Genomic DNA, 27,425 nt, shown 5'->3' on the forward strand with positions numbered 1-27,425 from the left:
GAGCAACTTACATCAACCTGTGCACTGCAACTTCTACTGAACTTGTCTTACAGTTTCATTGTTTTAAAAATCAATACATTGAACATACCGGGTGGAAAAATGATAAAGTGTGTTATTTAAAGAATTCACAATGTGAGTGCAGCTTACTGTGCACCTAAAAAACAAGGACATTCCTTCTTACAAAACAATAGCTTAAATTAGCATTGATATTCCAGATTGCCTACTGTTTTACAGCTTGGACATAATACATAGTTGCTCAATGCAGTGCTTAAACATCACACATATTTATCATTTACCAAACAGTAAAATTATACATTAGACAGCTGTTGTAATAAAACTGGTTTGGTCCTTTCCTCGAAGAACTACTTCCGGGAGAAAAAATGACAGCACCGAAATTCCTTGAAAAGCCCAAGCCAACAGAAGTTGAAAAGGGACAGCCGGCAACGTTTCAGTGCAAGGTACAGGGTAACCCACGGCCATACGTCACTTGGTTCAAGCAGACACAAATCATAAAGTCAACAACAGAATTTGAGGTGAGTGGTGCATACCATACCTTTCATTATTGGACTCAAATATAGCCAACTATTTAATAAATTGGTAGCGACTCTCATAAAACCAGCATCTCTCATAGAATAAATTGAATGGAATGATGTTGCATTAATATTTAATTGATGGGCTAACGAGTGTAACTTTGCTGCCAGGCATAAGGGACCATAACCGCTTTCACATCGATCTGTACATCACTTCCATATAAAAAAAAAACCTACAACTAAAACAGTGATAACAGATTATGAAACGAGAATCTATGAAGCTATTAACAGAAAACTAGAGCACTTTTGCAAGGTTTAAAAGTTCTGGCTTATCTTGCTCTGTCAGTGCTAATAGGGAATGCTTTAAATACATGCTGCTGAATTTCAAAAACAAATATAGCCTTACGCAGCTTGTGAAATCTTAATAAAATAACCAATGGTTTAACAAGAATGATAATAAATGAACGCAAATCACTCCTAAGCCATAAGAGAAATGCCTTTTTAGAAAGGCCAAAGTGGATAACAGACCTGTAGCCTCGGAACATAACTACTGTGTGTGCATAAAGCAGTATCTCAAGATGCTAAATGAAGCAAAAATTAAATTCCTGACGTCAGACTTGCTTTTGATCCTTCTATCTAACCCGAAGTTGTGGAGTTACCGTTCCCCAAAGCGCAGGCCTAATCGAATCAATCTAGTAAACTGAAGTAAGGCCGAAAGACGAGCTAGTTGGTACATATACATCTTAAGAAACTTCGAGTGCCAGCTAAGACAGGGACAAAAGTGAGGGAACACCAGCGCTAACTATCAACTGAACGCTTTATTAAGCAAGGTCAAACATATATACCCGGAACACGTCACCCACTGTACATGCGCACCGTACTAGGTGCAATACGAGGCACTATCACACTGTATCTACTTGCTACCTTCTTTCCTTTAGGAGTGACACTTCTTTGCTGCTAATCGTTAATTCACATTCACATCGCACATTCACATTAGGGGGTCATCCTGTATCAGTCACCCATCATTAATGATGCCTGCCTTATGGAACCCCCTTCGAGAACCCATTGTCACACATAGAAACCACCAGAAATTTTTCAAATTTCTTACACAGCATCTTGCATAACAAGGCATATTACCTCTCGAATACTATCAAAGTGTACTGTGTTCATGTGTGAAATATTTTATAAACTGATGTATGTACTACTTCTATGTTTATCCAATAAGAATAGTGTAATTAATCTGGCCCTAGGACTGTAATTATTGTCACAATGTAAAAATTCTATTTGACTAGTATAAAGTAAATATATTACTAAACTGCATTCTTCTGTTTGTTATTCTTTGATTTCTTACGGTTTTTATTTCCTTTTAATTTTCTGAGCAATCAAAGAACAAAAAAAAAAGAGTAGGGGTGTGCGAATATTCGAAATTTCGAATATTTTTCGAATAGTGTTTGCTATTCGATTCGCCGCACTGGAATTTTACTATTCGAACTTCCCAAAAACAAATACAGTCAACGTCCAATTAAAAGTGACCCCTTCAGATTTTTAATATGCTTCACCTCATTACACTCTCGTATTGCGGCAAAGCTGCCTTTCAAGCCCCTTTACGGTTGAACTTAGCCAAGAGACAGTCAACGTCCGATTAGAAATGGTCCCTAGATTTTCAATATGCTTCACCTGATTACACTCTCGTATTGCGGCAAAGCTGCCTTTCAAGCTCCGCTGCGGTCGAACTTAGCCAAGAGACAGTCAACGTCCGATTAAAAGTGACCCCTTCAGATTTTCAATATGCTTCACCTCATTACACACTCGTATTGCGGCAAAGCTGCCTTTCAAGCTCCGTTACGGTCGAACTTGGCCAACAGACAGTCAACGTCCGATTGTAAGTGGTCCCTAGATTTTTTAATATGCTTCACCTCATTACACCCCGGTATTGCGGCAAAGCTACCTTTCAAGCTCCGCTACGGTCGTCAATGTATTAACTCGTGAAAACGCTGGTTCCAACTTTGAGATGAAAGATGTGGCAGAGGTGGGGGCTCAATTAATGCTGTTTTGGACCTGAAATTCGGGCAGGAAGTCCGAAAAATCGGAAGCCGAAGCTTTTTAGCATCCAAAATTTCAGACGTTCTTATATGTCGTCTACGAGGTAGATTTGGAACTCCAGACTTGAAGGGAGCACACCCTTGTCCGCCACATCAGTTGGGCTTCCACAGAAGTTGAAAGAGGAGGAGAGGCTGAGGAAATGGCATCTGTGCCTATCACGTGTGAAGTGTTGTCAGCAACACTTTGGTTGCACCAAATCATGTACATAAGTAGAATTCGGCCTCTACGTTGCCTCATTCTTGATAAGACAACTATGAAACACCACCCCGCCAGCGCTTCATCAACCTAGTGAAAAGTAACACTTTCATGTTGCTATCTCATAAGAATATATGCTTAGGAATCCTCTCTAACTTTTTTTTCTGCAATTACACTTCGAAGTATTCGAAAAATATTCTAGAAATATTCGAGAAATATTAGAAAAATATTCGATTCGATTCGCACTCACACTCCAATATTCGAATTCACTTTGCACCCAAAATTTTGCTATTCGCACGGCTCTAAAAAAAGCAATGCTTTTGCAGACTTAACTGGGAGCGTATGATTCTCACTTTGTTTCACACTGCAAGATATGACAACTTAAAATCAAAATTTATTTTTTCAAGCTATCACAGCAAAAACTGACCACTCTTTGTGTTTCAGATTTATTATGATGAAGAAAATGTGAGCACCCTTGTCATTAATGAAGTCTTCCCAGAAGATGCAGGAACATACACTGTGGTTGCCAAGAACCCAGCGGGTTTTGCATCATGCTCAGCTGACTTGACAGTTCAAGGTAAGAAAATTGAAGCCCTCTTAGCAAGATAGTTTTCAATGCTCTTGCAAGTTAAGCATTACAGCATTACACTATGTCATTAAATGCTGCAACTGCAGCACATGCCTCATACGCAGGTGAATGAGTAAACATGGTATCAAGAGCTCAAAGGAATGGGTAGATTAGTATATGTTTTCCTTCTCCATTGTTCCCTTTTCTTTGTGTGTGTATGTTTTTCATTATAGTACTCACTCATGGTGAGATTATATTTCCTTCTGCAATTTTAATTGTAAGCAAGGGTTAGAATTTATAGCATAAGTGTATTACTCTCAGTATTTCACGATATAATGCAATCACTAAACCTGGTTGGCTGGCTCTCATGCTAACACATGGTAGGCAAACGGTGTTGTAGGCACTACTATCCTTGCTAGCTGCCTTGATGCGGCTGCTACTCTTAAGTACAATTCTATAAGAAGTATGCTGCCATCTGGTGTGTTCATTATTTGGCCACTCTTGTTTCTTTTCTTTCTTTCATTCTTCACTTTTACACACACAGCATAAGTGCAGCATATTTGACAAAAGGTGTCATTACAGATCCCATGCAGAGTAGTTCTCAAGTTTGTTTTTTGTTGAATTAACCATTAAGGCACCCTGTACACATTTGTGTTCACAACTTGTTTTTGCTAGTTGTGTCTACTAGTGGCTACAAAAGAGCAAGATACATCGAGGTTTGGATTAGTTAAACCTCCTGTGTAATTATTGTGCCTTCATTTAACTTTATTTTGCTGTGTATTGCTGCATATGATCACTTTGCTGAAGGCACTACCATATTTGACGATTCGTTTGATGTGCCACTTTCCACGAGCTGCATCAAAGTATAATTTTTGTTTGCTCAAAATGAATACAACCTAAAATGAAATTGCACTATATTTCTAGCCAGAAATTTGATTCTATTTATGCAAAAACAGAACATTAATGACTTCAGGATAAATATATATTCAATTACAATTTAATTAAGAATAATTACTGAAAAACACATAAATCACATTATTATGACATTATTTTTGTTGCAATAAAACAATGAGCGCCTTGGAATAATGTTGTGTAAATTTGACACATTTGCAGACAGTTCTTCATAAGTCGCACCTGAAAAGGTTAAGGTTATTGTTTTCAGCTTAGTAAAAAATGAACACTTACTTATGCATGTGACTAGAAACTTTCAGATTTGAATTTTAACAAACCAGTAATCAATATAGATATCACTGATGCCACTGATATAGATATCACAGTGGTGCCCTCACAATATGTGTACATGAAATGTGGCTTAGAATAACGAGAGCTGAGCGCAGTTGGTAGGTATTCATGTTTAAAAGACTGGGCATGCAAACACGGACATGAGAGAGAGAAGTCAAGACACCACAAATGCCGACTAACAACTGAAATGAGATAAAATGTGGCCTTTAAAGAAATTTCAAGCATGTACCAAAGGAGTTGGCTGCGATGCAAACTGTATAGAAATTGTAATTGCATCAACCACTGAGTACCTCTTAATGCACCTCATTCAGAACAAATCTAGATCAAGACCTCAGCCTTGTGCGAAATAAAAAGTTTCATCGAGATGAACTTGTACCTTCTTGCCATTTCACTCATACAGGGAGAAGAAAAACATGATGGCTAGAGACACTGTGTACTTAAAGAGGAAGATGGGAAATTGTTGTCTTAGTTTGAAGTTTCTTTGGTTTCTTGGTTTTTTCAGAATTCATCAGTGAGCAGACAATTTCCAGACGCACAGTATCGAGGTCATCATCATTGCTGGATATACTGGTAGAAGGAATTCCTCCAATTTTTTCAGCACCTTTACGGCCTCACTTGAGGATTGATGAAGGGAGCACGCTAACTCTTGTCATAAAGGTCACTGGAACTCCCGAGCCAGAGGTATGCACCTGCTGTCTGCCCATTTCAATGCAATACAAGATACTTTTTTATTAGACTTTGTTACTTCAGATGTTTTGTTTTTTTTTTTGTGTGTGTGTGTGTGTGTGTGTGTGTGTGTGTGTGTGCGCGCGCGCACGCGCGCGCGTGTTTTAACAAGGAATAAAAAAAAAAAGAACTGCTGGGAACTGGGCAAGGTGCATCAGTACAATATTAAAAAATTGCATGTGGGATATGCAAGCATAAGAACTGAACTGAAGCAGGTATTTGCATTTTCTGCTTTTAATTGTCAGTAGTGTATTACCCCAGATGACAGATTGACTGTTTATAAAATCCTGCAAGTCAGCTGCTGCCCTGCCAAAGTCTGTTTTCATCAAAACACTTTAACTCACATCTTCAGTTTTATATATTTTGTATTAACCTTAGCTTACCTATTAATGAATAGAAAGCTGCTTCCAAATAAGCCTGGTACATACAAAGTTCTCATTTCTCAAGTTTTTACACAACCAATTTTTGCACATAATGTAAACAGCTCAAACTTCTTAGCTCTAGTATCCATTATTCTGTCATTTGAACCACAAGTAGTCTGCATTGCTTCACAGTCTGTCGTATTTAACCTAATAAGTTTGTCATTCAAGCAACCTCCATTTTTAAAGGATGATTGTCATACATATAACCGCAAAATGAGGAAGTACACTACAAAGAAGTCAACATGGCACAAATAATATCGCACAAATAATTTCAAGACCAATCAATAACTTCTAAATAGTGAAGTGGTGCTTTTCAACCCAAAACTTCGAAAGATGATAAATTTTGTTGAGTTTAGGTCTAGATGTGTATCTGGCCCTGCTAATTTTATTAGCAGTGCCAGATATTCCAGAGCAAGAACAGAGCATATCCTGTATTATTATGATAAACAGAATATTTTCTAATGTCTGAAGATTATTCATAAATGAAAATTGTCATAGGGAGGGTAAGAAAGAGTTTGACAAGAAATCAGAGAGGAACTTGGCTTGAGCAACATTCATGTAAAAAGCTAGTTTGCGCAGTGCGAAGGGGAACAAAGCAAAGTATGAATAGTGATGATTATGACAAAAGGAGGAGCTGTGCAGTGAAATACAAGCACAACCACTGGGTCTCTTTCAAGTCCGCAGTCCAGAACCATATTTTTTAAGAAGTGTTAGGATTGTTTTCGTTCGTAAAGCTTATTGGCATTCTTATAAATTTTGACAGAGCTTCTTATCTTGATCCAACCCATAAAGTATGTTTTCAGCGATATAAACAAAAAAAAAAATGAGCATCTGATTTGCACCAATATGTCATATCACAGTGGGGAAGAAAGAACGCAACAAAAAATTTGTATAACTGCAAACTGTCATTAATACACAACCATAATACAATTTCACAGATGTGACACTACTTGAGAATTTAAGAAAATTTTTAAAAGAAAGTAAATTTATTTTGTGGTTTTGATTAGCAGGCACACAATTTAAGATAACTATGCCAGCTAACATTAGCAGATTAAGTGCAGAAGTTCATGCTAGATCCTGGAGCCGTGCTTCTAGACACACCAACAGGAGAGAAATTGCTTTGGCAGAGGTGTATATGAGGTAAACAAGCCAAGAAAAAAATACGTCACTATATTTTAACAATTTCAATGTCACATTGCTTTTGTCTTTGGAATTACGAGAAGAAAATTTTTCAGCATCTCTGCTTCCAGAAAATGCTACAAGGTATACGTATAATACATATATGAATTGCAATGAGCTCATTAAACATAAATCTTAGTGTGATGCTGGCCTCTTGATTGGAGAGAAAAAAAAAGCACATTTCCTAAGTAGTGCACCAAAATACTGAAAACACTACTTACAATAAATGTCATCCTAAAGCATCTCTTTTGCATAGGTATCCAACTGTAATATGTTACTTTCAAACGATTCAGAAGCTACCAGTACACTTCTAGTTAAACCTTAATGAGGAATATGACACTCGGAAGAAGGCAAATATTTATGAAATCGAAGAGCTGGGGGTGCCCCGCCACGGTGGTCTAGTGGTTATGGCGCTCGACTGCTGACCTGAAGGTCGCGGGATCGAATCCCGGCCACGGCGGCTGCATTTTCGATGGAGGCGAAAATGTTTGAGGCCCGTGTACTTAGATTTAGGTGCACGTTAAAGAACCCCAGGTGGTCGAAATTTCCGGAGCCCTCCACTACGGCTTCTCTCATAATCATATCGTGGTTTTGGGATGTTAAACCCCAGATATTATTATTATTAAAGAGCTGGGGGTGGCAATTACTCAAGGATGTCAAATGTCCTTACATATATCTAGTGTTCATAACTTGCATAACATGAACTAAGTGTGTGCAGAGTAGTTTAGGAAGTTTAACAATTGTGTCCTAAAAAATGATCTCTATTCATAATGTTGTTCTATAACGCATACTGTATGAGCAAAAAAGAGTGTGAACTGCCTGATTTTAGCTAGCCAACAAAGCATGCAATCCCTTTGTTCAAGCAACTGCATGAGAAGAATAGCATAAAATGTTTCTGCCTCAAGTACTACACTGCAGTTCAATCAGATGTTTTTACACTGGACCACAGGGATTTAATTTACAAATTAACACAAGCTATCTTTCTTTTTTCCTTACTCCAGGTAACTCTCAAGGTGAATGATAAACCCCTCAAAGAGAAGGACGATAAGCGATTCTCAGTCACGAAAACGAAAGAAGATCATAATTTCATAAATGTCACATTTGTCTTAAAAGATGTGAAACCAGGTGATGCAGGTACATACGAAGTCACAGCTGAAAACTGTGAAGGGACTGTAACGAATCACATTGAAGTCGAAGTGATAGGTAAGTTTCCGTTCGAGTGGATTAAGTCTTTTGACCTCTTTTGTTCTATGTGGTCATCTGCCTTAACATTTCCTAATATCAAACTGAGTGACGAAGTACATATAGCAGACTCTGAACAACGATGCTTTGTTGGCACTTGCAGAAAAGCCTAAGGAAGAGCAAGAACCGCCAAAATTTACTCAGACTTTCAGTGACACTGTAAGTATGGTATCATGCACATAAATGGTTTAGGTGTATGTGTATGAAAGTAAAGCAAAACTAGAAAGTGAAAGTATGTAAATTTTAAAAAGATTTCTTTTAAAATTATTTCAGGTGGTTACAGAAGAAGAAACCGTAAAATTAATTGTGAAGTACACTGGAAAACCAAGCCCCACTGTGACGTGGTACAGGTATGACTTCTTTCTGTTTACATTTCTTCCTTACCTGCTTGGCTTTACTTTGCTAATTATCGTTTCTAATGGTCATTTTTAATGATGTCTTCGTTCCAGAGATGATAAACCAATACGTAAAGATAGCACAAAAATTATAATTCAAGAGGATGAGTCGACATCAACGCTTGAGATACCCAAGTCTGATGTCACTGATACTGCAAAGTACACGTGCACTGCATCCAACCCTGCAGGCAAGGTCACACACACTGCAAAGGTGACCGTACAAGGTAAAAAAAAAAACCTATAAACTCTGGACAATGAGACGGCTGGCAAAAAAAAAATTAAATATTGTGTTGCATCTAAAAAACTGCAGCGAGGGAAGTCCAACAAAGTGGTCAAGTGGCCGACTAAAAAAGAAACAGCGCAGTAGCTATTAACGACTTACATTGTATTCCATTTGTGCAAATCAGCTACTGAGTGATACTATTTGTCAAGTTATTCAAAATGCTAGTAAAAATCAATTATTTGAAATACCATCACGAGGTGCTGCAGTGAGTTAAAATACCTTTGTTACCTTTGCCCTGACAGTGCCCAACCACTTAGAGACGCTTAATTTATTAAACCCACATGTAAGCTGCAGCAAAATGTGCCAAGGGGAGAAACTCCTGAACTCTTTGTGTTACAAAGAAATTTATTCATCGGTGTCATGAATAAGATGTGCATTTTTTCCCGAAGCTGGAATCTCATACTGTGAACAATAGTGCAGTGCAGTGCAGTGCTATTATTGTCAGTGACTAAATATTTCTGTATTATTTTATTCAGCAAATAGACTATCTATTTTCGCGAGCATTATAAGACACCCATATATCATATGAGTATACAAAGATTCTTGGCCAAAAAAATATTAAGATGCAAAAATATGCACTTTTGTTAACATTGGTGTATTGCAATACTCTCTAAGTGTGCACTTTTGCTAACATTGGTGAATTGAAATACTCTGTAAATATGGTATTGTGTATACTTTAATTCATGGACTCTAACCAAAGGTCCTTCAACTAGTAAAATGCTCAACAGTAAAATGCTCTCATATGTTTGCTCTCCAGAACCAAACCTCACATTTGTGGAGAAGCTTCAAGATGTAGAAGTAAAAGAAAACCATGTGGCCATGTTTGTGACAAAGACAAACCGGCCAGTTGATCACGTCACTTGGTGCAAAGATGGAGAGCCAATCAAACTTGATGAGCCACAGGACAAATATCAAGCAATATCGGAAGGGCCCTACCAGAAGCTTGTGATCAAGAATGCCAGTATCAGAGATGAAGGTGAATACACATGCGTACTGGGAGACGAGGAGACATCAGCAGACTTGGTTGTCATTGGTGAGTACCAACTTCAGATTAACAACTAGGCACAATTTATCTTCATGTGTACTTCACAACCTTCTTCCCTCATTTTATTCATGCTTTCTTTAGTACATTACGTACAAGTGTGAAATGTCTTCAAAGAAATTAATGTTTGCTTTACATTAAATAACAATAATATCTGGAGTTTTACGTGTCAAAACCACGATATGATTATGAGGCACACCGTAGGGGAGGGCTCCGGAAGTTTCGGCCATCTAGTGTTCTTTAATGTGCACTGACATCGCACAGTACAGGGGCCTCTACCATTTCGCCTCCACCGAAATGTGACCACTACGGCCGGGATCGAACCCGCGACCTTCAGGTCAGCTTTACATTAAATATTGGCAGCGCAAAGACAGGGCTCCATGGCTGTGTTTTTGCACTTCATTTCTATATATGAGCTGAATTTGACTATTTCCAAAACACAGTCCTCATAAGTGGCCAATACATCAGTAAGCATGGCACACAGGCTGGCGATAGCCAATTTTCTTTAGTAACTGTGTCTCTTTCTCCCGCCTTGAATCAAATGTGTGAGCACATAACACTCAGATTGGCCCTGCCTGACTGTTGAATGCCTGACATTTCAGAACTGCCTCCTGAGATAACCACCTTTTTGACGGACCAAACTGTTGCAAAGGATGACACAGCTCAATTTTTCATTGAACTGACCAAAGGTGATGCATTGGTTCGTTGGTTCAAGGATGGTAAGTGCTACTTTAAAAGTGTGAGAACGTGTGTCCTAACCACCTCATAATATTTCTAGGGAAAGAGCTGCAGTTCAGTGATCGTGTGAGACTAAAAATTGACGGGAAGCGGCAAGTTTTGGTAATTAAAAATTCTGTTCTACAAGACGCTGGTCGCTACACTTGTAAAGTTGGTGATCAGTCATGCAGTGCTCGTCTCACTGTTGAACGTGAGTATATGGCATTAGTCTGTAACGTAACAATAAATTTTGGTAATGGCATATTCATAATATGCCAATAATTTTTCTTTCAGCCCCATCTGTTGAGTTTACCGCCAGGCTACCAGAAAAAACAACTGTGCCTCAAGACACGGATGCTGTTTTTGAGGTGGCTTTGTCACAAGCAGATGTTGACGTTGTCTGGATGAAGAATGGAAAGCCCATTCCAATGGACCAACGGTACTTGATGTCTTTTTTTTCTGTGGGAATCATTAATCAAAATCAGCAAAGATTAGCTGTTTCTACAGGGGATAATTGTTACGGTGTTAATGCGATGTGAAAGCGATATGGCGAATTTTAAAGAGCTTGTACACTGTGTTCCCAGTTGCATATTATAGTTATTAAATAGAAATTAGGAATCCAGAGTGGCATTTCCTAAAGCATCTACATTTCCTTTTTCATTCATTGGTCATAAGGCATCAAGAAAGACCCAGAAGTATATGTTTTCTTTCTTAAAACTGCATCTGTGCATGCTGTAAAAATGTTAGGTTAGATTGCAGAAATTAATTTCAGAATTTTTCTTCAGAGCTTTAAGCAAGGCTCTTATTGTCTCACTAATTAAGTTAATAGTACATCATTGCAGTCGCATGCAAATCTTGGTAAAAGCCATATGAAAACAACTAGACACAGTAGAGCACTTTATACGAGGCCGTACGTTTAAGCATGGCTCAAAAAAGGATATGCTGTATGACTGCACAAAAATTTTATGCTCAGCACACAGCAGATCTTTTCAGCAGCACAGCTTTATAGAAGCTGGGGATCTAATAGGTTTTCATCTGGTTTGGAAGCAAACTTGTCTTTCTATTCTTTTCTTTCACATTAGCCAGTGCCCTTCTTGTCATTGCTTTTTGTAGACTGTGTCAAATATTCCTTGATTATAGCACTTAGTCAAAGGGGTTATAAACCACCCCTCGGGCTTGGTGAGAAAGCACATCTTGTGAATAGCAGACACTGCTATGAACAGCTCAGCCAAATCTTGCAGTCGTGCATGGAAAGAAGAGTTTAGAAGCGGAAGACGAAGTTGCCATTTTCTCAGGTGCCCTCTTTTCATACAGAGGGCATGTGCTCACTCTCTTCAAAGCTTCCGGTGCCTGCTGTTTGACATCGAACATAGCATGCTATTGGCCAATAGCCGACATAAATCAAGAGTGGCATTTAGATCACATATGCTTCTTACCACAGGGTGCCGCCACATGCCAGCACCGTGCTACATGGTTTGCTAACGTTACACAGTGAGCCACACTTGTGCACAGGAATCACAACGGGAGAGAGGGATCGCATTTTTTCACGCGCGCTCAAGGTCATGACGCATGCTGACGTAACTTCTTTTCCTCGTGCCATACCTCCCTGTGTAGCTTCCAGCGCACTCATTCGGATGACAGGAGAGAGAAAGTGCTTAAAGCGCGCAACAAATCCCTGTAATTCCCCTCGTTCCTGATTTCAGAAATGTTTGTGGCAATCGATTCGTGAGGTAATAAACTCCTTTACTGGGGTTATTTAATGATTACTTGGAAAAGTGGTTCATGACCCCTTTAAAGCAATCTGTTTTTCTTTCACCCTTCATGCTTGTACTCCATTGTTCTCCACTGAGTTGAACTGTTTATTCTATCTTTAACAACTAAGTTTATTTTTTTGCATCTTTCTACAGCTTCAAGTTTATTAAAGAGGAGAAGGTTAGGCGACTTGTGGTACCATGTGTTGACAAAGATGACACTGCTGAATACACATGCGTGGCAGGAAATGTCAAGACCTCCACAATACTTCATGTTGAAGGTGAGCAAGCTGCCCTTGCTGTAACAGTGAAACATCATCATTTCATGAAAGAAAGTGAGAGTAAGTAAGAAGTAAGTAGCTTCACTTGGTTGAAAAAGACTACTGCTGCATAAGGATGTGAAGAAATGAAGTAAAAGAAGAAAGATGCAATAATGAATCACTCAAGTTAGCTGTAACAAACAGTGTATAAAAGGCAAGGATGTGATAGCTTTGAAGACATCTATCAAAAGCAAACATTCATGAGCAAATTTGTAAACTTGCGCAAAAGCTGCTCAACTGTCTCCTGCATTGATTCACTTGAACTACCTACTTGACCTAATATTGGTTCTTGGGCTAAGCTAGGTCAGTATTCATCTACTCTTCCATGTACTTCTTCATCATCAGATGTAAACTACAGAATGCCTTGACTAAACGCACATAAACACATGACACACCAGTGTACATAGAATGTTAATTCACTGGCTAGTTTACCTATTGTAGAAACTGTTATTGTTCAGGTGTAGGCCATCTTGTCTAAACAAGCAAACTAGCCCTAGATACAGATTAGTACAGTCAGCTGAATCACTGCATTGTGTTGCCTTCTCGGATTTTTTTCCATCTGTAATCATGGTTGCAGGTTTGGAGTTCGTCTGTAGAAAGGTCTGTTATTTATATCTGCTAAATGCATAATTTATGTCTTTCGATTATACTCTAAATTTAACCATGCTACACATTTACGTTTTTCCAAAACATACCTCATTGTGAAAATTCACACTAAAAGGTAACTATACTTCACAAAAATAAACACATTATGCCTTTCATGTGCTGTAAATTTCAGCATGCCATACATTTACATTTTTCGAAAACATACCTCGATGCAAGAAGAGTTGAAAAATCCTTCAACGGAATGTCGCTGCAGCCAACATCTCGACAAGTGGTCTTGTCTTCTTCAAGGCAGCAGAGTTGCTACAGTTTGTTAAAGCTAACTTGAGTGACAAGTTGCTGCCTTGAAGAAGACAAGATAACTTGTTGGCTCCAGCAACACCCCCTGTTCAAGGATTGTTCATCTCTTCAAGCCTCCATCTTCTCCTGTACTTCTGCCTCAATGCAATAAATTACACTGAAGGATAACTATATTTTACAACATTGGGCATGGTGTCTTCTGTGTATTTATGTCACCTGATTAACTTGATTATTTGTTCTTTCCAGATGCTGATGCGGAATTCACACTACGACTGCATGATGTGATTGTCCGTGAAAGTGACACTGTTACACTACTTGTTGAAGTGTCACGAGAGACACTTGAAGTCCGATGGATGAAGGACGGTGACTTAATCCAACCATCTGAAAAGGTACAGTTGAACCAACAAAAAAAAACAGCATGCCATTACCAAAACTGTCAAATAGCATAAGCGTTATCTCATATACTGTGACCAACTGTTATAACTGGCCACTGGGCCATTAAACACCATAGATCATCAACCTAATATTCAAAATTTCTGCAATTGTCTACAGTTTGTGAAACATTGATCACATAAGCCAATTCATGGATCCAGTATAATTATCACTACATCCTTGCAGCAGCACGTCCACTTTTCTTTAATCCAATGTCCAGAAATTACCCTACTCCTAAATTTCAGCATTAAACAATTGCTGGCACTGATGATTACTAGCAAATGCTGGCAATGGCTTTAGCAGTGGCTGGCAACTGTTGGCACTGATTGACACAAAACTCAGTGCATCTTCTTCAACACCAGTGTTCCATTTCATCAATTTTCTACAATACCTAGATATGACCATGTCTCCGCATACCAACAGAGAAAATTGTTAAAAAGAGAGCATGTCAAATTGTCTTGAAAAGCAGATGCATGGACACTGACATATTTTTATACCATGCAACAGATGATTCATACATTGAATCAAGCATGTTCACAAATCAACTAAACTGCTATTTTCTTACATCACAACACAGCACAGGCATGAGCAGGGGGAGGGAGTGGGGTGCAAATGCACCCTTTGACCCCCCCCGTACTGATGCCTCTGTTCAGGTGCCATTTTGTTCACAGCAGTTTACACGTGTTCTAGACAAATTCTAGCCGAGGATAGCACAAGTTTTTATTATTGGTTCACCTCACACTTGTAATTGGTCCACCAGGAGGTTGTGCTTGTGGACAGTTTTTGTAAATTTATGCAGATGAACATATCCAATAGGTTTAATGCCGGCTTCCTAAGGGCCACTGTTCAAGCTTGGAATTCTTTTTAGACTTTTGCCCATTTGCAAAGCAAAGCAAATGGTGCGCACAGATATTTTGCCTAAACTGAATATTTTATTGCAGGTCGTTGTTACAACGGAAGGGAAAAGTAGGAAGTTAATAATACGTGAAAGCTCAATGGATGATCAAGGCGTCTACTCTTGTGTCCTAAAGGACAAGAAGTGTTCATCGTCTGTTCTTGTTCATGGTCAGTAAAACATGGATTTGTTCTCTAGTATGCTAAACCTTTCCCCGAATGTATGATGATAAGTAGTTTCATGCAGACACCATGAGAAATCAGCTTTGCAGAAATATGCATGTGCATTTGGGTACTTAACACAACTTGAACAGAACCTTTAAAAGTGGACAGAACAGAACCTGGTAAACGTTGCCAACAGCATGTTGTTTGCAGTTGTTTTGAGTTATTCAAAATTTCTTTTGTAGTGCATTTTTTTTTGTAATGTGCACTAAAATATGAAAAATTAATTGTATATACATGCTTGCACATCAGATTGCAGCAATCCAAATTATATTTCCATACTTTGAGGCCCGCACAGCTCAGCTGACTTACCGAAGTGACCGGCCCGGTGTCCATCATATGCTGAGCAGCTAATTCGACGTCTTCATTAAGAGATGAAAATCTGCTACAGTCACATACGAGAAGTGACAGGCCGACACTCAAAGCCAATTGGAGCACACTGGTTTGCTTTTTCTTTCTTCCTTCCTTTCTTTCTTTCTTTCTTTCTTTCCTTTTTTTTTTTCCAGCCAACATACAGGTATCATTTATTGAAAATGTGTTTCAGGGCTCTGCATTTCAAATGCACAAAGAAGCAATTATCTTATATTTCACAAAGCTTCTTTCAGAGCTTGGGAAAAGCACCATGCAAGAGAAAGCTTTTACTACGATAGCAGCTATAGGACAGTTGAATGTCACATGCTCGCACCATAGCCATCCCCACAACTGTCACGCTGCCCTGCTATTAACTGTGCAGATACCACTCGCACATGATGGCCACCTGCAAAAATTTGAGGGATGTGCAGGTCATTTGGCTGCAAAAACAGTGCAGCCTACATTCTTCCGCTGATGGCATGAGCATTGCAAGCACATACACTAGTGTTCCTGTGGACAAGTTGAGTGCAAATGTTGACCTTGCAGAATGGACAGTAAGGTGAAGCTATGGAATCCTTTCAAAAGGTGCTGACAAACGTTGGCAGTTTTCCTTCATCTCGTACACCATCAAGCCAGTGCTGCCAGTGGCATCATCTGTAATGCCACCGGCACCACTCCCCATCATACCAGCATTGCGAGACCCATGGCACTGTCTCTGCTGTGCAGCAGCAGTTGCCTCATGTTCTACATTGTGTCAAAAGGTCATCCCTACACACTGTCAGAAGACCATGTCAGAACTTGAGCACAATCCTAAACCTTGCCTAACATTGTCAATACTTGACCCTTTGAGCAGAACTGCTTTGGACACAACTTCATTGCATGTTTCTGAGCAGGCTAAACTTTTCTAAATATAACTTATACCCTAAAGCAATACTTCAGGGGTTGTATTTTCATTCTTAATTAGCTAAGTAAAATCCACTACAAGTATTTTGAGCAACTCAAGAGGAGTGCAAACAATATGATGTCGCTTGCAATCGCCTGAACTGAGCCACGTACCATTTGGTTCAAGTTAGGTGGAATATACCTGTATACCTGTGTGAGTTACTGTTACACTGTTACAAATTGTAAGTGCCATACATGTTATCACTTAAAGAAGCACAGTGGGTACAGTAAGCACTACTACATTTTTGTTAATTTATCATATTTTAAATACATTTTTATGACATGAAGCCAAAAATCAGTGCATGATGTGCTTTAGTTGTAACCAAAAACATTGCAGGGCCACAGGCAGAAATTTGGCATGTTAAACATTGAAAATCAAGATACAATTGCAAAATATACAAGATGTCTTCACACCTGTCATAGCAATAAGCTGTTCCTTTGTAACACATTTATTTAACAATAAAACATCTATGGCAAACAGACCACCACTGGTATTTACTAAAAACAAGTGTACAGTCACTGAAGCCATGGAAAGCCTAAAGAAACTGATTTATGTCAGCGATTTTTACACCATCTTTATCTGTCCATCATCTCTCATAATTTACCGGAGCTGTTAATATAGGACACAAAATGTGGTCGCCTAAGAAACGTAATCAAGTGCAAAATTTTTTTACACACCTGATATGTTGTATTGTACTATCGTAATTCTTAAACTAAAGTAGCTTACATCAAGATGTTGTGTGTGCTTCATGTGCAGCACCTCCAAAGATTACCACGGACAAGCAAACCTTCTCAAGCAGAAAAGGAACAACATTGAAACTTCCCATACCCTACACTGGCATTCCCCAACCAACAGCAACATGGAAACTGAATGGACAACCACTAGAGCCAGTCAAGAACAAGATTATCCAAGAAATTTCACCTCAAGAGGTATGACTGCATCTGCTTGCTGCTTTGCTTAGCTTTCTTTTTTTTTTAAGAGCAGCTTCTTCTATTGTGAACCCTCCTTTCACCCACAGGACAGCACTCACGCAATGAATCAGATTATATGTAGGCCCAATTGAACTACCTCTACGAGTGTGCTTGTTGTCAACTCCTGTTCTTTACACAGTACAATGACAACGGGTACCTCAATATCCTTATTACAGCAGAGCTGTTATGCTTGAGGTTTGCCGTGTGTCAAAGATAGAAAATTATCATCATGAACCGGCACACACTCTGTTCGTCCTCTTCATCATCTTTGTCCTCTTCTTCCTCTTCTGCTTCGCTTCCAGAATACGTGCGCCGATTTGTCCGGTGTGGGATGCAATAACTCTGATGGATGAGAGAACGAGTACAGAGAGAGAAAAAGAAAGAGAGAAAGACATAGAAAGAAAGAGAAAAATAGAGAGAAAAAAAGGGAAGAAAGAGGGAAAAATATAGAAAGACTGAGAAAGAAATGGACAGAGAGAGAAAGAGATAGAAACAGAAACAAAAAAATATAGAAAGAAAAGAGAGCAACCAAAGCCATGTATTGTAAAGTGTACAAGGGGAGGTAAAAAGAGAGAGGTGAGAGGGTAAAAGCCTAACCAAGCCAGGATCAGCTGGGTGCCCACCAGCTCTGCTGTGACCCAGCCTTGCGCGACTTAGTGCAAGCTGCGCTAATTTTTGCAAAAAGATGTACATCTTCAAGCTCATCATTCCTTAATTAAAGTGAAACTTTCTATGCCAGAGTTATGGCACATTTTCTCAGTCACCATCTAGCCAAGTAAAATGGGCTAGATTGTACAACATTGCATTATCTGCAGGACTGGCCCACTTTACTCAGATGAGAAGTACATAAGGTGATACAACATTAATTAGAACTAACAGACAAGAAAGCCAAGGAAAGTATAGGGTATGTTATTTGTAGTAATTATGATGTAAATGTTAAGAAAGTAAAGTGGACGAAAAGATAACTTGCCGCCGGCAGGGACCGAACCTGCGACCTTCAAATAACGCGTCCGATGCTCTACCACTGAGCTATGGCAGCGGTCATCCTCCCGTCAACTTTCTGGGGTATATATAGCTCCACTCCACCAGACACAGTCACATGGATTACTTGGGGCGCATAGTGGGGGAATGCAGAATCTTGCTGAGTCACCAGGCATCCACGTTATCACTATGCAATAAAATGCATTGTACAGAAGGCGAAACATTTTGTAGCATTTAACTAAGTGCTTCACGAAAGTTTCGCTTTACATAGATGCTCAACTCTCCATTGTATCTATTGCAGTTACTTTGTGTCTACATATTGTTGAAATCTCAATAAGTTATAGGCTTTAACCTAAGTCTCCTGCCTTGTTGAGCATGAACAAACCGTAAAAAATTTCTTTTTGCTTATGTAGTCCTTGTTTCTTTTACTGCGATAGCAGTTATATGGATACTCAGGTGCATTTTTGCTGTTGCAGCCATGTTTTGTATAAGGTTCACATCGATAGCATCGCCCCACGTGTCATATGTTCTATGTGCAAGCGAAAGCTGCAGACAGGCACAGCTAAAGCAGAGATGAAGTGCACCGGCCGTCTCCGTCAAGCGAAGGAGGATGAAGGGGTGCCGATGGGGGGCTGCATCGCTTGGACAGCAACTGCGGACTGATGAAAAGGGTGCACTTGAGCGCACTATCTCGACAAATATCAGTAGACAACTCCAATCCTTGTACGTGCTGTGCTCTCACTGCTTGCTTCAGATTGAGGCGACAGCACAAAAACTGCTTCGCTCCCTGGAGTGGTCGTATTCCTTTATGTCAGCGTTTTGTAGAGTTATGCAAGATCAGATCCTAAAGGAGTTAGCTGCTAGACTTACTTCGTATAACATTCCATTTTGTTGCTATCACATTCATTGCTTCACCCTTGCAGCAAAGCTGGCTTTTTATAATAAGTAAATCGACACTATATATGTGCACTGAAAGCGGTCGAGATGCAATATCTCTGGGACTTCCTTGGTAGGATATGTGATATCTGTGACGTCCAGTGGATGTAGTATTTGTATCCAAAGTGTTGAACAGTTGCTGGGACATTAAGTGGATGTCCCTCAAATGAAGCGCTCTCACTAAGATCAGACGGAAACACCCCGAGATGAAGTGAGTGAATAAAGTCAGCAGAATTGCATGTCATGGCATATTCCTCCACAGAGGTGTGGGCTATTGTTGTCGTCTTCAAAGCACTTGGACCTGTCTGCATAAGAGCTTAGGGTTGTTTTTGTTGGGTTTACTTGAAGCTTCAGACTTCATTACTAATATGACATGTCATGGCATATGCTTGCCAAACAGAATGTCCTGTATCAGTATCTACTGCCTTACACTATGGCATCTGTCATAGCTCACAGTATTTAGCAAAACAAGTTATTATTAATTTGAAATGTCAGTGCCATCAACACGTGCTGAAGCTCTCTGAGAGATTAAACTCTGAGTGAGTGTGTCGGCACTGCAAATTATATTTAATATACAGCCTAAATTGCAAGATAGAATGTGGCAAGATAAACAACATCGAATTTTATTCAAATATGGCGTAGCAACAACAATACTAGTAGTAGAATACATGTGTTGCACTACAAGCATTGCTTATGATGTGTCTGTAGTTCTCAAGCATAAATTGTGGCACTTACTCTAAACCTGTTTTCAGCAAGTCCCATGTGTTCAATAAAGTACAGATGTGCATATCATGCACATCTTGTGCTCTTTTATCAAAATATAAATCCAAATGTCTAAGTAAGTTACGTTGGTCGCATTATTTTTTGGATTTCACTAGATACATATCTAGTGAAACACTGTGCATCTACAATGTAACCAATTTTTGCATATATGTTAATTGAGAAACAGTGATTGGGGACCTGTTGCTTAATTTTTTTTTTGTCATCATAACTTAAAACATGCAGCTTTTCATGTATGCTCATAATGAATGCTAAGGTCTTAGGGATGATAAAGTGTGAAAGGTGTCAAAAAAGTCAATTAAAAAAATAAAGGCAGGACATAATTTTATGCTCTTAATAAAAACTTCTTGGGCAAGTTGTTGCAGTTCACTGAACATGGTTATTTGGAGTGCTGGTCGAGACAGACGTAAGGAAGAACACAAGCAAAAAGTGCCAACTACTACATGATTTGTTGAAGTACAAGAATGGGTGTGATGCAGTTCTTGCAAGACCCAAGACATATGTTTTGACATTGAGGCTTATTGCTTCTTTTACGACTTTGCACCGAACAAGTGCATCTCAGTATAATATAATGTGATTTAAGCTTGATACGGTGAACCTTTCTCTTTGCTAAGGTGTGCATCTGAAAGTTCATGAGCTGTTTTATTACTGCTTCTGCCCAGTATACCAGTACATGAACAGTATGGATCACATGCTCAGGTATTGCAGTGCTTACTTAGATGTGCGCCATACAGTTTGTTTAAGTTGTTAGAATGCTCCCTCAGTAGATTATTAAAACATCTGCCTGCTTCGCCCACATATGACTTTCCACAGTTGAGATGAATCTCGTAGACTACCCCGCTTTGGTTTAGTGTCCTTCCTTATGTCTCTCTTGACTAGAACCCCAAAGCAATGTTTAATAATTTCACACTGTTTTGAGCACCAATCATTGCACCACCATGATATTTCTGGCCTCTCTGAACTGAACTGAATGCCCTTTCACTTGTTCTAGGCAACACTGACGATAAAAGACCTGCAGCCCACGGACACTGGAACTGTGACACTCACTCTCAAGAATTCTTGTGGTGAATGTAGCAAACCGTTTAATGTCACATGTATTGGTAAGTATTGTTGCAATTGCAACTTCCATACAGTAAACAATTTACAATAAGCAACATAACCAACAGTTTCTGACAAAATAAGTTATAGTTAGCTGGCATAGTAATACATCCAAGTAAGTTTAAGCCACGGTGCAAGAAGTACTTTAGGTGAGCGAACGACATAGAGAGAGCGCTTGTTGGGGAGAGGCAGATTGTGTTCTCGTTTTTCGCGTGCCGAGAGATGGCACACCGGACTGAGGACTGTGGCGGGCTGCTGGCAAATTCCGCAAAGCACCTCCAGCACGTGAGCGATGGTTTCCAAATCTGAAAAACCGAGTTATGGCGCGATATCGACCATGCGACATGTCGCGCAAACAGCCCGTTTCATCGCTCATAGCGTCGCTCGTCGCTGTGCAGTGCATTTCCGCGCATATGGGGTTTGGCCTTCACAGTCCACGTGCTACGTTAGCCGTGCAGTGCACGCACTTTTTCTTGTTGCTGCCATTGCTTTTTGAGCTCGTTTTTGGAAATGTCATAGTGGCCAAGTGTTTTTGTGCTGCGGAAGAATGGGCAAGTGCTTTGTGTCCTTTTGCAACAGTGGCTACAAATCTTGCAAAGAGAAATACGTGCTTTTCACGCCGCCAGCCAACGAAAAAAGGCTTCAGGCATGGAGGCATGCGATACCACAAAAAGACCGCGTGCTGCAAAGGACATTCCTTGCACCGTGGTTTTACCTGGGATTTACATAAGTTCTTCAAAAACAAGGATCCATAGGACCAGGACGCTCCTTTAATAAAGTGAAACCAGCATTGGCATGCATTTGTTTAATTCTAGTTGCAAAGTTTAATGTCACAGGACTTCAAAGTTGGAGATCCGGTGCGGCATTTCGAGTGTCTGAATTAATTTTGATTACTTGGGATTCTTAGGTGCATGAGAAATCAAAAGAAACGGAATATTTCTGCATTTAGCTCATTTTGAAATGTAACCGCCGCGGTAGTGAACGTTTGACAAATAGACGTGCTTCACCTCAGCGACCGTATCAGTTGACTGAAGGTGATAAGAGGGTGCTATTTCTTGTGCTAAATACTTCAGGCACCATTGCGTTCGCCATATTCACTATATGCTCACTGGTTAACTGGAAGAGCTGCCTCAGTAGGTGCAGGCTCCGGCCGCTGTGCACATGGTGATGTTGCATCTGCTTGCCGTAGAGTGCCTTGATGCGCGCGGTTGTGAAGGCAGCCTACCGGGTCGAAGTTGGTAGCGCCATCTCTCTGGCTTCTTGCGAAGCAGAACATAGTCGCGCAGCGGGTAGTCCTGGCGTTCGGTCACCTAAAGTACTTCTTGCACCGTGGTTTAGGCTCATGATGGCTATTTCTTTGCTCACAATAAAAACAGGAAGCTAAAGTGATAAATTGTCTTCTCAAGCTGGTACAGCCCTTTGGAATAAAAACACACTAATAGCCCCGTATTTTCCTGGTAGTGTTTCCAAAACCAGAGAAACGATTCTAGTGAATCATGTTAAATGGTTACCACTGTCAGATTTGCCACCTATGTATATCAGAAAAACCAGCAGAGTGGGGTGATAAGAGTTGGCACTAGATTTGTTGACAAAGCTTAATATAAATCCCAAAAGGAAGGCAATAAAACTGTGATAATTTTAAAACAAAATGAAAATGTAGAGTTACGTTTAATTACTTGTACCAGTGCGTCGACAACGCAGTCAACTAGTCAACATAATACTATAGATGGTTCTATGAAACATGCATGCATGTGATTTGAAGGCAGTATACGACGAAGACTGAAATCTACAGCTGGTGCACTTTTACCAGATTGTTGACTGTCGACTGTGGATTGGATGACTGTAGGCCAGGCACGTAGCCAGGATTTTTTTTCGGGGGGGGGCCCAAGGCCTAATTATTCGAAAGAAAGTCTTTTCATGGCAAAAAGAAAAAAAAATTGCCCGGGAACATAAAAGGCTGGACGAATTTCGGGGGGGGCCCTGGCCCCCCGGGCCCCCCCCTTGCCTACGTGCCTGCTGTAGGCAGTGCACCCTACTTGTTCAAGATCATGTTCATCATCAAAATATTAACCAGAAAGAGTGGTGCTGCTTGCGCACCGGTGAAAAAGGAATGTACTTTGTATAGCTTCAGTGGACAGTGCTATGCTGTATCATACAGTGGCTTTAGGCCTTTGCATTGTTTCAACCCGACCAGGATTATTGAAAAAGCATTGCACTGTGAATGCCCAATTTCCGCTGCTGTTTGTGGATACACAAGCTGACAAGGGTGACCTATTTTTCCAGAAAAGCCCAGTGCACCTGGGGTGCCTGAGCCTTCAGATATTTCGAGTACTGGCTCACTTATGTTGTCCTGGAAGCCACCACAATCTGATGGAGGTTCTAAGATCACAAATTACATTGTGGAATATCATGATCGAAACACGCTTCGTTGGACACTCTATTCTGACACTGTTCAGGACACTTTCACAAAAGGTAAGCTTTTGCATCTGCAAGATGGATGACATGAGCATTGTGTCATTACAGTATCAACTGATTTGAAATGTTACATGGCTTATTCCAGTGGAGGGTCTATCACCTGATGAAGAGTACATGTTCCGTGTCACAGCTGAAAATGAAGCTGGGAAAGGTGATCCTTCCCAAGGCACTAAGTATATTCGTATTCAGCCGAAAGGTGAGTGACATGCAAACAGTAAAACACAGCAGTGGCTCTGTTGTTTACCTCCTAAATCATTTACTCAGTGTGGATCTCACAGCATGCACAGCAGGCATTATGTGCCAGTCAGTATACATGATAAATACAGAGGAGTGTACAAAAGGTATATCATCTTGCATTTTGGGTGCCCTGAACTAAACTGCAAAAAAAAGTGGCATTGCATTATGCCAGACCACTAGCCTCGGGCAATAGCCTCTTGAACACTCACTGCCAAGTTAGCACTGTATTGCCTGCCCATCATACACACGACCTGCATATCCAAAGAATGTACTACAAGAAAGCTATGTGTCTGCGCTAGTGGAAAGAAAGATCACTAACAACTGAAGAGCCAAGCAAAGGGCTTGAAATTTGACTGCAGTTTTTATTTACAGCATAATTAATTAATTAATTGAGCAATTATACCAACTCAAAAGAGATTGGTTCAAAGAAAAAGAGAAGAAAAGCACTCACATGCACTCATATGCAAATTTCTACACATATGCAACATATGAGCACCGTGAGTAGAAGGTAAGGTGTCAGGGCCGTACCCAGGAATTTTTTCGAGGGGTGTTTGTGTGTAGAACGGCTAACTTTGGCAACTGGTGGTCGCTGTGAGGGCGTGCAAGCATTTTAGTGTCACCCGAAAAGTTAGAGCAGGAAAAAATTTCGGGGGGTGTCAGAACCCCCTCAACCCCCCCACCCCCACCTAGTTACGGCCCTGAAGGCATGCAAACACGGACACAAGAGAAGAAAAGACAATACAGTTAATCAGAGATTAATTGAGCATAAAATGACGTTAACCAGAATATTGCTGTGTAATCTTTTGTTGCACTGTATCAACTGTAAATGCACGTTAAAATTCGATGAATGCGCAGTTTTATACAACACAAGAATGAGGAAATCAATCCAATGTCTGAGGCTTGGCATATCAAAAGTAGTGGAAATGCATGAGTGAGCTAGCCTTTGATTAACTAGCATAGGGAAGAAATGAAATGTCCAAATCCCTCACACAGACCCACAAGTCTGCTTGATTGATGGCTGGTGCTGCCATTCGTTATCATGTGCAGATGAGCTTTGTGTCTACCTCCTTTCCTGCCACAGTGAACCCCTTCAGTTGAGAGCATTTGTGTTGTGCAGTTCCCTTCTATAGTATTGATGTTCTTACACTCCTTACCTTCTTTCATGATGAATCCCTACCAGCCAACTCAACTTTCTGTCATTCTAACCACCGTAAAATTAACACAGTGTAAAGCAGAGCTGTATGGGCACCAGCGAAAACAGCAAAATGTTTTTCATCTGTGTCCCTACTGCAGCACCAGAATACATCTTGGCTAAAATGCATTCTTAGGCTAGTTGGTGCATGGTCTGATAAAAATTTGGAGGCACAAAGGAACGAGGACAAGGAAAGACAGGACTGGTTCACCAGTCTTCTCTTTTCTTGTCCTCGTTCCTTTGTGCCCCCAAATTTTCATCAGTGTATACATCTTGCTTGGTAATATTGAAAAAACAGCAATGGATATAGCTGGAAACAGACAATTTTTTACCGAAAACTGCATTATCATATATATTTTGTTCATTAACCTGTGTGTGTGTGTAAATTGACTGCTGCAATTATAAATGTGAAACTGCTCCTCTTATACATGCTGTTTCACTAACAATGGTACTTTAATAAGTATAGAAGTTAAAAAACAATTTCCAAGTACATACTGTACATTTCTTTTAGTATATTTAGCAATGTTCAAGTGATGCAAGAAAAACCACGATAAAATTATAATAAGCCGTAATCAAAGATGCTTCATCTTAGTCCTAAGCAGAAATTATTCGTATTAGCTTTAAATACCAGCTTTAAATTGAACCCTGTGGATGTTTTTTGTCTGTTTCTTACTTGGTGCAGAATGAACATTAATTTTATTTACATGCATTTTCCTTTGTCTTTCATTTTTAGCTGGGGAGCCACCAGTAATTTTAGAACATCTGACTGACAAGACTGTTGGTGTGAAAAAACCAGCAGAATTAACTTGCAGAATAGCTGGGAACCCTACACCTGCAGTCAAATGGTAATGATTTCGATAAACAGATTTTCTATGTTTAGTGACTCTGTTCCTACAGAACAGCCTAAAGAGAAAGCCTGTGCTAGATTCAGCAACAAAAGTCCAAGCTCCATATTCTACCTTTGCAGGCTTAAAAATGGCAAAGATCTCGTCATGATTAGCAACTTTAGTGCTGAATTCAAGGATCAGAAAGCTACACTTCGAATCAAGGAGGCATCTACAAAATCAGGAGGAAAGTACACATGTAAAGCAACGAACCCACATGGCTCCACAGAAACAACATGCACACTATCTGTCCAAGGTATGCAGAGCCTTTACTTTTAAAAACAATAAACAAGTAAAAGAATAAGAAGAAGAAAGCTAAGTTCTTTAATATCCTCTTTCAGATCCACCACGAGCAGAATTTGATGAAAAACTTCGAAATGTCCGCATCAATAAGCAAGAGGAATTCAAGGTTCCCTGCACCATTCACGGATTTCCGAAGCCTACTGTCACATGGTTACGTGACGGGGCACCTATTCAATCAACCAAGCATACACTCATTACAGACAAGGATGATACTTCCACCATTACAATTCATAGTACAGAGGGTCCAGATTCTGGTGTTTATACACTTGAATTAAAGAATCCAGCTGGAAGCATCAGCTATGACTTCAGACTCAGGGTGCTTGGTGAGTTCTTTATTGTTATTTGACATGTTTCTGCATGTATGGTAATAAGTGCACATTTCACCCATTTCCTGATATCCTAAATAAGCATGAAAACTGTAGTAACAGCAGCTTAATTTGGGCGATTTGTTTCATTCTAGAGGTGGTAGGTACAGTGCGAAAATGATTGGAAAGAAAAATGAGAGGCAGTCGAAGATTGCTGCATGCCTCTTGTTCTTTTTTTCATTATCATTTTCTTGCTGCACCTAGCACCTTGTGAAAATTGATATTGGGTGCATTACTGTTTGTTAATATGGCATGCAGCTAAAATAAACTTCTCTATTGGCTTCAGACAAGCCAGGTCCACCTGAACCACCCATTGAATTCCTGGAAACTGCTGGAGACCACATCACACTGTCATGGCAACCACCGCTGGATGATGGAGGGTCACCCCTTACAAAGTACATTGTAGAACGCTGCGAGACTACAAGAACAGTCTTTATTGAGGTAAACAAAAACTTCAAAGCTGAGTGTTGTTGTTCTTGTGTTTTATTTCATTTCTGTAGACCAAAGTAGTGTGCCCTCATGAAGTTCTAGCATAATATTTTTTCGTGTTCTCACATTCCCATAATACGTTGCAGCAAATTCTATGTGCTACAATATTACTGCATCCATTGAATAACAACATCAGCATTAAGAACTTTTGTGTAGGCCTGGTACAATTCTGCAAAGACAATGATCCTCATAAGAGCATGAGTCATTGTACACAGGATTCTAAAGTGTGCATTGTAGCTCAGAGCACTCTTTTG

The 27,425-nt window shown here is 39.9% G+C and overlaps 1 protein-coding gene across 1 annotated transcript in view; it reads left to right on the forward strand.

The window, feature by feature from the left end:
- Positions 1 to 27,425, forward strand: part of LOC119379038 (titin) — a 294,770-nt gene that overhangs the window by 257,375 nt on the left and 9,970 nt on the right. The window contains exons 170-191 of the mRNA XM_049412985.1: positions 361 to 533; positions 3,273 to 3,405; positions 5,141 to 5,319; positions 7,967 to 8,168; positions 8,311 to 8,366; positions 8,481 to 8,557; positions 8,657 to 8,826; positions 9,643 to 9,918; positions 10,530 to 10,646; positions 10,706 to 10,855; positions 10,939 to 11,083; positions 12,552 to 12,676; positions 13,865 to 14,007; positions 14,992 to 15,115; positions 17,217 to 17,389; positions 21,120 to 21,228; positions 23,510 to 23,698; positions 23,787 to 23,897; positions 25,864 to 25,975; positions 26,098 to 26,270; positions 26,356 to 26,640; positions 26,969 to 27,123. Coding sequence (XP_049268942.1) covers positions 361 to 533; positions 3,273 to 3,405; positions 5,141 to 5,319; positions 7,967 to 8,168; positions 8,311 to 8,366; positions 8,481 to 8,557; positions 8,657 to 8,826; positions 9,643 to 9,918; positions 10,530 to 10,646; positions 10,706 to 10,855; positions 10,939 to 11,083; positions 12,552 to 12,676; positions 13,865 to 14,007; positions 14,992 to 15,115; positions 17,217 to 17,389; positions 21,120 to 21,228; positions 23,510 to 23,698; positions 23,787 to 23,897; positions 25,864 to 25,975; positions 26,098 to 26,270; positions 26,356 to 26,640; positions 26,969 to 27,123 — 3,377 coding nt within the window. The remainder of the gene's footprint in view (positions 1 to 360; positions 534 to 3,272; positions 3,406 to 5,140; positions 5,320 to 7,966; positions 8,169 to 8,310; positions 8,367 to 8,480; positions 8,558 to 8,656; positions 8,827 to 9,642; positions 9,919 to 10,529; positions 10,647 to 10,705; positions 10,856 to 10,938; positions 11,084 to 12,551; positions 12,677 to 13,864; positions 14,008 to 14,991; positions 15,116 to 17,216; positions 17,390 to 21,119; positions 21,229 to 23,509; positions 23,699 to 23,786; positions 23,898 to 25,863; positions 25,976 to 26,097; positions 26,271 to 26,355; positions 26,641 to 26,968; positions 27,124 to 27,425) is intronic.

Source organism: Rhipicephalus sanguineus, chromosome 1, assembly GCF_013339695.2.
Source record: "Rhipicephalus sanguineus isolate Rsan-2018 chromosome 1, BIME_Rsan_1.4, whole genome shotgun sequence".
Taxonomy (NCBI): domain Eukaryota; kingdom Metazoa; phylum Arthropoda; class Arachnida; order Ixodida; family Ixodidae; genus Rhipicephalus; species Rhipicephalus sanguineus.